The sequence below is a fragment of the Papaver somniferum genome, chromosome 5 (genome assembly GCF_003573695.1).
Source record: "Papaver somniferum cultivar HN1 chromosome 5, ASM357369v1, whole genome shotgun sequence".
NCBI classification, from domain to species: domain Eukaryota; kingdom Viridiplantae; phylum Streptophyta; class Magnoliopsida; order Ranunculales; family Papaveraceae; genus Papaver; species Papaver somniferum.
The window spans coordinates 22,756,398-22,768,602 of NC_039362.1; the positions used below are offsets into that span (position 1 = coordinate 22,756,398).

General features: G+C 38.5%; 1 protein-coding gene across 1 annotated transcript; it reads right to left on the reverse strand.

Annotated features, from left to right (window-relative positions):
* Nucleotides 1-639: 639 nt before the first annotated feature.
* Nucleotides 640-1,712, reverse strand: LOC113278843 (zinc finger BED domain-containing protein RICESLEEPER 2-like). The gene is made up of 2 exons (XM_026527575.1): nucleotides 710-1,712; nucleotides 640-650 (listed from the first exon to the last, which is right to left on the reverse strand). The coding sequence occupies exons 1-2, from the start codon at nucleotides 1,710-1,712 to the stop codon at nucleotides 640-642; spliced, it is 1,014 nt and encodes a 337-aa protein (XP_026383360.1).
* Nucleotides 1,713-12,205: the final 10,493 nt, after the last annotated feature.

Genomic DNA, 12,205 nt, shown 5'->3' on the forward strand with positions numbered 1-12,205 from the left:
GAGGCGGGTATGGGGCGGGGATCTTGTATCCCAGTCACTGCCCCGTTCAAAAAAAAACCCACACCCTCCCCATTACCCGCTTGATCTGGGACGGGGCGGGTATGGGAAATACCCGTACGAGGCGGGTTTTTTACGGGTTACCCATAACATTAAGCTCAAATATGATGAGTTAATTTAATAATCAATACCTAAGTTCAACCAATAATAATAATAATAATTTAAAATTTCAAACTCATAAATCCATCGTAAAACAAGCAAAGAAAAACAAATTGGTCTATAAACGAGCATCACTCATTTTAGTTCTTAATTATTTCTTATCAAGTATCTTCCTCCATGTTGATCACCTCATCGTCTGCTTCAGTTTCTTCCCAAAATGTTTCACCATCGAATTTTGATCCACCTAGCCAAAATAAGAAAGTGTATCATATAACCATAATGATGTATTAAATGTAAAAAAAAACATTTCAATAAAAAGAGAATTTCATTACCATTCAGCATATCCCATAGCCAGTCTTGAGCGCACATCAAAGCTTCCAACGTTTTTGGATGAAGTCTATACGTTGGACACTCACAAATCTACCTCCGGTACTAAAAGCTGATTCGGAAGCTACCGTTGAAACTGGAATCGCTAAAATATCTCTAGCCATACACTGCAAGACTGGATATTTAATCTCATTTGTCTTCCACCATGCTAGTATGTCAAAATTACCAATCCTAGGTAAAATATCTTTTTCTAAGTAATTGGTTAATTCTGACTTAACAGTACTAGTAGGAGCAGTATTAGAGACAAACATATCAAACTTTTCCAAAGGATCTACGTCATCGTTAAAACCATGCATCTCTGAAGTGAAAGACAAATCATTTTGGCTAACATATGTTTCAGCAAATTTTACTTTCAGTTCATACTCAGTCGCCAAATCAACGCATAAATCGCGTACTCGATCAATTTCGATTTTTGAAAAAGCTTGACCATAAATTTGTGGAAAATAAAACTCAATCAATTTCATCTTAAACCTTGGATCTAACATAATTTCTACGGCCATTACTCCATTGATCACAAACCAATACTCTTCAAACTTCTCTATCATTTCATATGCCATTTCCTTAATCACACCAACTTTAGATTTTTTCCACTCGTTTAATGACAATCTAATATCACAAAAACTTGGAAAGAAAATGTTTGTGGTAGGATATTTTACTCCGGAAAACTTCTCTGTGAAGGTATAAAATATCTTAAGTTTGTCGCACATTTCCTTTGCCAACAACCAATCTTCATCATCTGGAAAACAATCATACTGTGGCTCACGTTGCTTTAGTCGAGAAAAAACCTCCTGATACTTAATAGCAGTATTAAGCATCAGGTATGTTGAGTTCCATCTTGTCTCACAATCAAGAACTAACTTATTTATACTTGAAATATTTAGTTGACGGGCGGCCTCTTCAAATTTCTCAACTCGTTTTGGTGTTTCTTTCCAGTAAGCAACACTATTACGAATCAATTCGATTGCTCCTTTGATCCCCTCTAATCCTTTCTTGACTATAAGAGCTAATATGTGTGCACAAAAACGCATATGAAAAATATCTCCACCCGACAGTAAGTTACTTGATAATTTTTCTAGGAGAAGTTGGATCATAAGATCATTAGTGGAACAATTATCTACAGTAAGAGTGGATACTTTACCATCGATATTCCAGTCTAGCAGACACTCCATCAATGCGGCTGACAGGACTTCAGCCGTGTGCGTACATGGCACATACATAAACCTAATACAAAATAAAATTCAGATGGTTGATTAGACCGTACTACGTAGCAACTAGTAATTAACCAGTAACAAAATTAATGGTAGTGATTTTTCATTTATGACGTGCATATCCAATGCCTGAAATCATTAAATGAATACGCGTACCTGATAATTCAGCTTTGCAAGATCCACGATTCATCGATGAAATGAGCCGTAATAACCATGTATCCTTTTTTTTTTGCTTACTAGTCCACATATCAGTAGTCAACACAATTTTACCTTGATGTTTTTGTAGCAGCTCCATTGTTTTAGTTTTTTCTTCATCATAGATTTTAAGGATATCCCTTTTAATTGTGCTCCGAGATACCACCTTAAACAACGGTTGAAGCGCATTTGAATATCGTCTAAATCCGGCATGTTCAACGATGGAAAGCGGATACTCGTGTATGATTATCATATAAGCAAGTTCCTTCCTAGCGAACGATTGATCAAAACTGTACGTGTTAAGCTGACTTCTTCCGTCACTTTTTTTACTCGGAGTGATTATTGATTGTCTTATGTCTTGCTGTTTACGTCGAGGACATCTTTTCATGTGTGCGTGTAGATGCTTAGTCCCATTTGTGCTTTTTCCTCCTAATGGTTTATGAAAATATTTGCAAACTGCTTTGTCTACCCCTTTTATCTTTTTCTTTTCAAAGTGGTTCCACACTATGAATCTTTTCTTCCCTGAAACTATAGCAATTTCACCTTCGGCATTATCACAATCACCTGTAATGTTTGCCTCGGCAGTTTCACCATGGTCATCATCCATTGGAGAACGGAATTGTCGCGATATGGTGCAGACTGCGGAGGCAACGGGGGGAGGAGAGGGGGTCAGGGGGGAGCCACGGGTAATAGACACGAAAGGAAGAAGAGAGAAGATAGAAAGCGGAAAGAAGAGAAGAGAAGCAAGACAAGAAGAAAAGAGAAGAGAAGAGAAGAGAAGAGAAGGGCGGCAGAGAATATAAATAATTATTGATATCTTATACTTTTACGTTTTCTTTTATAATATAATATAATATAATTTCTTAATTTAAATATAATATAAATAATTAATGATATCTTATACTTTTACCTTTTCTTTTATAATATAATATAATATAACTTCTTAGTTTAAATATAATACAAATAATTAATGATATCTTATACTTTTACCTTTTCTTTTATAATATAATATAATATAATATCTTAGTTTAAATATAATATAAATAATTAATAAAAATATAAAATCCTAAAATGGGAACGTACGGGGCGGGTATGGGGCGGGGACCTAGAATCCCATCCCCGCCCCATCCCCGCTTCACTAATTTCGGGTATTACCCATACCCAACCCCAACCCCGTTTGTACGGGTAAAATCCTATCCAATAGGGGCGGGTACCCACGAGGATGAGTTTGGGTGGGGCAAATGGCCATCCCTATTCTCTCTCCTACTCTGTTTAGGATCTCATTTTAGGGTTTCGCTGCTTCGATTCGGGATTTGCATTATCTCTGTTTACGATCCCATTTAGGGTTTCATTGCTTTGATTCGGGTTTGCATCAATAGAGCAGGATGCCGTCATACGAGGAATTCTCTCGATGTTCTAACGATGGAGTGGTTCTCGGTAAGGAAGATTCGCATATCAACACTTAAAACACAATCTGATGTTTCATCGATCACAGCTAAACAGACTTGTGAACAAGAATACGTTTCTCTTACTTTTGATTTTGCTAAACTTGCAGAGGAGAAGGAACAACTCGCTGTTACATTTGAAAAAGATATTTCTGAAGTTGCGGAAATTCAGTCTCAGAAACACCCATTTCATCTTAAATCTGTAAGTTATTTTCGTTTTTAGGGTTTCATGTTGGTGGCTCTCTAAAAGGACCTACAAACTAATACCGCAAGTGCACGGTGTCGAGGTGTAGAACAATGCAAATACGGGTCGATCCACAGGGACAAGGTGTGTGTAGTTGAAGCTTAAGGTTTCACTAAAACTGAGTTGTAACAAAGAGTCTTGGTTGTGTTAAAACACACTTGAGATGATGGCAGTGACTGAACTGAAAAACAGTAGAATGTAAAGTGAGTAAACAGGAACATGCTAGGGCTTTTGAATCCACTTCTTGATCCTAAACTAAGGAAGATCCTAATCAAATCATGTTCTTGCTTCATCTCAGGGAAGATTATGGATGATTTACTTAACTAATCTTACTAACTTACCCCTAGCATCAACTGTCTTCTCACAGTACAGCTGATCACAGGCTTGTTTGCTCAACCAGTTATCTAGCAATCCGCATTGGTGGAAGGTTAATCCCCTAAGTTCTCTAGTTCACCCCTAACATTGAGTGTCTTCTTACAGCACACTCAATCACAGGTGCATTTGATCACTAAGTTTACTAACTTCCCTACTTCAATTAAGCACAATCCTTCAAATGGACTGAATCCTTAGCTACTCTCACTCTTACACCCCTAGAATCAGCTGTCTTCTTACAGCACAGCTGATCACAGGTGCATTCACTCAACTAGCCAATTATCAATCCTACTTAGTTTCAGCACTACAAGAACAGTGACATGAACAAGGACTATCCTAGCTTACAATTCAAGAGTATCATCTAACCCCTAGCAAATGGAGTTAGAACATAATGAAATTAAATGACAATGGAATTGAAATTGTTTAAAACATTGAACTGAACTTGAACTGAAATTGAAACAACATTAACAGTTGAGGTCCTGGCTATTCCAGGCCTCTTGGTGGTGCTCTGTCTAATCCAGGCATACCTTCTACAACACCCACACATCCCTATTTATATCCAATTAATCGATTTAGGGTTTACAAACAAAATCCCCAAATTCCCAAAAAAACAGTAAAATTAGGGTTTACCAAATCTTACCTAATTCGATGAAATAACTGCTCCATCACGTCGACCCATCCTTCTATTTCTCTTCCCGCTCCATGTCCTGCTCCGATTACTTCTAGATCATCAACCTATTTCACCAACTTCACACCTAGGGTTCAGTGGCGTGAAAATAGATGAAATTAGTTGTTGAGGAAGATGCAGGACGTGGTAGTGATGATGGGTTGTGGTTGTTAGAAGCCATGATGGCTTTTGGTGGGAGTTGTGGTGGTTGAGAAGGGGCAGTGGAGGTGATGGTGGTGGCAGAGTTTTCTCTGCAGACGGAATGGAGAAGACGGAGTCGATGGTTTTGGGAAGAAGGGTGCGTTTGTTTTGCGGGTATAGGTGTTAGGTGTTTGGGTGTTGAGTGGATGCATCAAGTCTCGATGATTCGCAAAGCTGAGCCGTGGGATGCGGAAATGATAGATTGATCTAACGGCTACAAGTGAAGAGGATGGTATCGACCGTCGGATGCCTGATACAACGAAACTGACGGCTCAAGATGGAGTTAGGTGCTGTAGTGTTAGACAGGAGCTTCAGACTTTGATGTACTGGCGATGCTGCGACCATAGGATGCTAAGATGATCCAATCTGACGGCTAGAAAGGGAAACGAGTATGGATATAGGAAATGGATTTGGGTGAGGGTTTTGGGCCTTGGGTATGCCAAGCCCATATCTTCTTTAAGGACAATTCTTCCTCTTCAAGCCCAGTTCTAGCCTTTTGGTCTTGCGCACAACATTCTTCGCGGCTTCCTTGTGTAATTCCTCCCGACTTTTCACTACTTTTCTGCTCTTTTCGCTCCGCAATTCATCCAAACTTTATTTGGTACCTAAAAATACAAAATTAATTAATAAAAATATTTATTCTTGAAAACAATGAAAATACAGAATATGGGTTAAAATGTAGAATTAATGCACAAAAGATGAGTTAAATGACAAGAAAATATATAGAAATATGCACTTTTTAGCACTCATCACATGTGTAATTTATGGTTTGTAGGTTTTGATTTTGTGTATGGTTTTAAGTCTGTTTTTATTTGTGTATTTCGGTGATTAGATTGGTAGAGACGTTGAGAGATTATCCATTGAAGTTTCTGATCTTCATAAGTCTAATAGACAATCACTTGAATTGATCGAACAAAGAGATACAGAGATTACGGAGAAGAATTCCCCTTTACAGACCTATTAATTTATTTTTTCTGTTTGGACTTGTCATGTTTCTCTGTATAGCACTAGGAAGAATATCATTAACGGAATTGCTACGCATTTTTAGTAGAATGATTTTGACTGGGTGGTTTTTCTCTTTCTGATTTATACATATCACAATCATCTTGGCTTAAATGTTGGCAATGTCATTCTTTTCTGAACTTCATCCCATGTACCATTTTTTGAAGGTGAATCTTACAGACAATGGTTCTCAAAGAGAAGCTCGCATTCATGACATTGAAGCGGAAATATCACATTCTCGCATCACAAGTTAACATCCATGGTAAACAGCGTGAATGAGCCTGGATGATTGCATAACGAACGCGATTCTCAGATGTCCTCCAAGCTTTCTAATGTAATTGTTCTTTATCTTTCTTCGAAAGCTCTTTCCGTTTTGCAGATACTTTTTCGTTATAGCGAAAGGTGTCTAACAAGCTTTATTACTCAGTCTCAGGTTCTAAGGGAATATGATGGGTGCTCTAGATCATTAAAGTGGAATGAAGAAAGAGTGAGGGTGCTTGAAATGGATTTAATATCAAAGCAGGAGATTTGTTTTTAAATTTTATCTTACTGCATGAAATTTGTTTGAAACACCCTTGATAGTTTGCATCTCGACCTGGGTTATTTATTATTGTTATCTTTCATCAAGGAATTATGTTCCTGTCCTCTTGATTCTTCCCTCTTCTGCTGCATTCAGTCTATCTTTTGTTTCAGTTATGTGTTTCTGACGGTAGTTCGATTTTCTGGATCCAGAATTCATATGAATGTGTAGGCCTGGGCCGAAATATGGATTAACTTAGAGTATTAATATTAATTTTCCCTCTCCCATGGCTAGAAATCAGTTGAACTTTAAGTCAGTAAGTATGGCCCTTTAGGTATTAAGTATTGAAAACCTTATCAAGCATGTGTTCTTATTCAAGGAGTTTAACTGCTTGAAAAGCTAGTCAGGAAGCGACTTTGTAGCGTGTGCCACCTGACCAAGGGTTCCTGTAGATCCACAACTCAATTGGTTGTAAGTTGGTTTGCAATTAAGACCTGAGAGGCTTTAATCTTCGTTGCTGGCACCTTGTGGAGCATAACCTCCTTAGCGAAGAAAACTATGTAGGTTTTAAGTGTGATACTTGTCACTTGAAAGAGAATCTCATTGTGAGACATTAACTGGGTTGTGGATACTTGGTTAACCATTGCCGTTTCTCCCATCCAATGTGTTGTAACCAAATCTAAGACTGCTGGACACACTGAAAAACAAGAAAACAGGGAAGTGGGAGGGAGTGAGAAAACAGGATGTTGCCTGGAAATGGAACCAGACTGTGCAATGAAAATGGTCTGAATTAGTATAGCTAATCCCTCTTTGTCTTCATATCTGAAAAACTTCCCTGTTCTATTGAACTTTTTAGAAAGATCTGACTGGAGATCGTCGATTTAAATCGAACTGAATTGTTACCCTTTTGGTATGCCCTTTTGGTTATTAGCTAATCCCTCTTTGTCCTTGTATCTTCTGTTCAAAGGACACACACTTAACTGTGTAATTCAGCACCATCTTCACTGCTGTTCTGACTTCTGATTAGTAATTCGTTTTTGCACTATAGATGTGATCTAACTTTTCGCTATGATACAATCTCCTTATCCATCTCTCTATCTCTCTCCAAACCAGAATCTCCTTAGCTGTGGCTTATAACAAAATCATGTGTGTTGTTAGGAAGCTCCACGGATTGTCACTCTGTCGATAGGTTTAGATACTTGCACAACCTTGTTTTAGTTTCCATAACTAATTTTTGACCCCAATGGTGCACTCTTCTCTGTGTTATAGATGATTGTTTTGTCACTTTACATTCTGAAAGGTTTAAGTTCTAAGCAGTTTCAGGCTGATAAGTTCTTTTCAGAGGAATAGAGGATGTACTGGCCTCTACATAGAAAAATGATTTGTCGTTGAGAACTGGGTAAAAATGAGTTGTATCCCGTGTAAATCATCGTTACTGAAATCTGTTTATCATGTCTGCATCATACATTATTTTTTGCCAGTATTCTTTGGTTATACTATGCTCAACAATCTTTTGCTTATACATGCAGCACTCATGGAATCTAACTAAATTAAATTTGTAAATGCAGTCGGATAATTTACGAAAAATATCTTTGAAGATGCTGAGAATGGAGACAAAATCTCAGACAAATGGAGTTGCTAATTCTTTACCGTTAAATACTGGTGGTGGTAGCCAAAATCCTCAAGATCCAGGTTAGAGTCTTTATGCTAGAAAAATCGCTGGTATAAAATATTTTATTGATGCTAAAATAAATCTTATAAGGAATTTTGGCAGTACGTACTGAGCTATAGTATAGGTCACCTGATTATTTTTTTTCCTGTCACTGTACCAAAATAGCGTCTCACAGTATGCAGTCTCAAGTGCGCAAACCCAGGGCAGTCACAAATTCCTTTAGCCAACCCGTCTCAAGCACGGCAGCAGCTGTTAACCCAGAATATTCAGAATAATATAACAAATTCTGGGATCCAAGGACCTGTGCCATTGTCTTCTACATTGCCATCTGGGGCTGATGTGGTTTTGAGATAGTGGTAAAAGTGGTTCGATTCTCAGACTTGTGAAGGATAAAATATAGACTTAAATTCTAAAACTAAAATAGAAAAAAAAACTAAAAATTGTCACAAACTCAATCAAAGATGATATCAGTATTAAAAGAACACCGAGGCTAAGATTCCACTATTTTCAAAGTTTAAAGTGATTTAATCCCGATATTTATATTTATGCAATTTTCTCGTTCAAGTTGATTCTAACTTATTGCAACTAGTAGATTTTCAAAATAACAAGTGTAAATCCAAAGCATAGAACATCAAAAACCTAGGTCCAAGTATGTTCTATCAAAAGAAATCACAATTGCTTAACAAGGATCATTCAAACAATTTTCAACCAAGGCAAATAATCATAAAATAATTGCAAATAAATAAAAATAGAATATACCACTTCTTGTTGGAAAAATAGCTTCCTCTATCGCCTCAACAATGGGGTTTAGTTCCTCATATTAATCACTTGCTCAAAATATATGTTTATAGCTCAAAAAGTGTTTACAAGAGGTGAAACAATAAAACAGAAAAATTGCAACAGAAATAACTGATGCAAAGGCGCTGTTCAATTGTTACAATGAAAGAAAAGGTGACGGACAGTTCAGCTGTTACAGAGAAGTGATGTTGCGAATTTGAGACGCTGTTCTTCCTTGCAACGTTTGTTCTTCAGCAGCAGCAGAAACACGTAACTTCCTGCAACTCTGATTCTCGCCTCCTGAGTGCTCTAAACTACTCCAAACTCTTCGTTCCTTCTTCTAGGGACCTAAGCATCCTATTTATACATAAAAGGGTGATTGAATCTTTCCCAAATCGCATCAAAATCTCTTCTTTCCTTCCTTGGCAGTCACGGCAATAATTCCTTCCAGAAATTTTTTTACGCGTTTCTGAGCTCTCCCACTTATATCAAACTCTTCCTTAGATAGAATATGTACCTTTGGAACGAATTTTAGGTCTTTATTCTCTCTGAATTTCATAAAACAAATCCACATAGTCGTATTTCCTTATTCACCTCTGTTTCCCTTTTCCGGCCATTCCAGCCCAATCAATTTCCGGTGTTGAATCTCTTTAAAACTGCCCAAAGCTTCACGTCCAAAATCTGCAGACGTGAAGTCTCTTTTCCCGCCAATATTTCTAATTTGAAACGTGAAGTAGGTGGGTGTCCCCCTATCCTGTGCTGTTCTCCCTTTAGCAGCTGCCTGGAAATAGGTCACCCCTTAGTATTTAGGTTACCCCTTATCCAAAATGAGAGTCCGTATAGTAATTTTTTCCCACGAGCACAAAAACCGCTTTTCGAGCCAATTTCGCCGCAAAAGCTTATTTCTCCAAAAATACCTACAGGGACATAAAAAGCCATAATAAAAATAAAATCGAGCACTAATAATATATACAATTGAGATTATATAAGACACAAAAATGTGCCTATCAGGGCCAGTCTCAGTCAATCCTCCGTTAATCAGGGATCCAGCATGCAGTCTGGAATAACACAAAAACCGCTTTTCGAGCCAATTTCGCCGCAAAAGCTTATTTCTCCAAAAATACCTACAGGGACATAAAAAGCCATAATAAAAAAAAATCGAGCACTAATAATATATACAATTGAGATTATATAAGACACAAAAATGTGCCTATCAGGGCCAGTCTCAGTCAATCCTCCGTTAATCAGGGATCCAGCATGCAGTCTGGAATAACACAAAATTCTTCTGGAAATCTAGTTGGTCAAGGAGGTGTATCATCGAATATGTTTGCTAACTCAATGAGGCAGATGCAAGGAAGGCAGCTCCCACAACAGGACGGTTCTCAACAACAGCAGTCTCAGAGTTCACAGCAGTTTTATATCAGCAACAACACCTTTTGAAGCAGAAGCAGAAGCAGCAAGAGCAACAGCTACAGCTACAGGGGAACATTCCTTCCTCCATTATGCAATCACAGATGCAGCAACAACAGCCACAGCAACAACAGCAAAACCCAGGGCAGTCACAAATTCCTTTAGACAACCCCTCTCAAGCACGGCAGCAGCTGTTAACCCAGAATATTCAGAATAGCATAGCAAATTCTGGGATCCAAGGACCTGTGCCATTGTCTTCTACATTGCCATCTGGGGCCAGTCTCAGTCAATCCTCCGTTAATCAGGGATCCAGCATGCAGTCTGGAATGACACAAAATTCTTCGGAAAATCTAGTTGGTCAAGGAGGTGTATCATCGAATATGTTTGCTAACTCAACGAGGCAGATGCAAGGAAGGCAGCTCCCACAACAGGCCGGTTCTCAACAACAGCAGTCTCAGAGTTCACAGCAGTTTTTATATCAGCAACAACACCTTTTGAAGCAGAAGCAGCAGCAGCAACAGCTACAGGGGTACATTCCTTCCTCCATTTTGCAATCACACATGCAGCAACAACAGCCAGAGCAACAACAGCAAAACCCAATGCAGTCTACTCAATTGCAACCTACTCAACAGCCCCATGGTCTTCAGCCAAGCCAGTCCACTCTTCAACAGGCTCAGCCATCTGTGATGCAATCATCTTCAGGTCTTCAACAGAACCCGCAGTCTGCAGTTGCACAGTCCACAGCAAATGCTGTTCAACAACATCCACAGAGTGTCCTCAGGCAACCACAACAACCGTCTCAACAGTCTATGCACCAACAAGCTCCTGTTTTGCATCAGCAACAACATCCAGTTTTGCCTTCACAGCAGCATCCGCAGCAGCAACTAAATGCCCCAAACTTGCAACAGAATCAGTTAATTGGGCAGCAAAACTATGTATCTGATTTGCAGCAGCAGCAGCAGCAAGGGTTGCTAAACCAACAGAATAATATCGCAAATATGCAACAACATTTACTTGGAAATATTATCCCTCATCAGCAGCTGCTAGGTCAACAAAGTAACATGTCATGTTCAAGTGATAAAAGGCCTCAATGGCACGGTACAACAAACGTTGCATTCGCTTCGCGAGACGGGATTGTTATGACCGCAGACCGGAAATCTACCAGTGTAATTACTTTGGTAGCAAAGGAGAAGTGCAAGATTTTTAAAGCTGGCCGTATTGGTATTACAGTATCTGGTAACGCAACGGATTCTCAAGAATTAGTCCAAGTATTGACCAAAATGGTAAATATTAGCTCCCAAGGCTTACATTTTGTTGATTTTTCGAATTATAATGTAATATGTTGATGTTTATAGGTTGAAGCTGACCAAGTGTGTATGTTTGATGAAAAAGTACGAAGGGTATTTTTTGGCGATTATACAATTGGGCACGCCAGAACAACATGCGCAACCATAATTGTGCTTTGTTACTTGCTGGGCACGACTTGGTTGAAGGAAAGGTATGGGTGTATATCTAATATGATCTGTTTTATTTTGTTTTTATTTGTATAAAATACCTGATGTATAAATTTAAGTGCAGGAATACATACCCCGAATTTTCCTTCTGTTGTCTAGCTACTATGTAGACGTGACAAAAATAAGAGTAAGAGACAAGAATGAGTTAGAGTATTGGGCTGGGAGTGGTGGAGTTTTCGCCTACCAGTACTTAGCAGGAAGGTATGTTGTTAACAGTTTTAATTAAACAAAATACCTTCATATATTATGAAATTATAGAATGTGTAACAACTCAATTTGATACCACAGAGATCTCGCCAACATGTCGAACCCTGAAGCCATAAACGTAGGGATGGGAGCCGTGGATTTTGCTATCATGCACGACCCATATTCTGGGTTCGGGTGCAATTGTACGTGGATCCGAACCCATTTGGGCTCATTATGTTACCTTTGAGC

Excerpts from the sequence above, each read along its gene's own strand:
- LOC113278843 (XM_026527575.1), bottom strand. The coding sequence starts at position 1,712 with ATGGAGTGTCTGCTAGACTGGAATATCGATGGTAAAGTATCCACTCTT.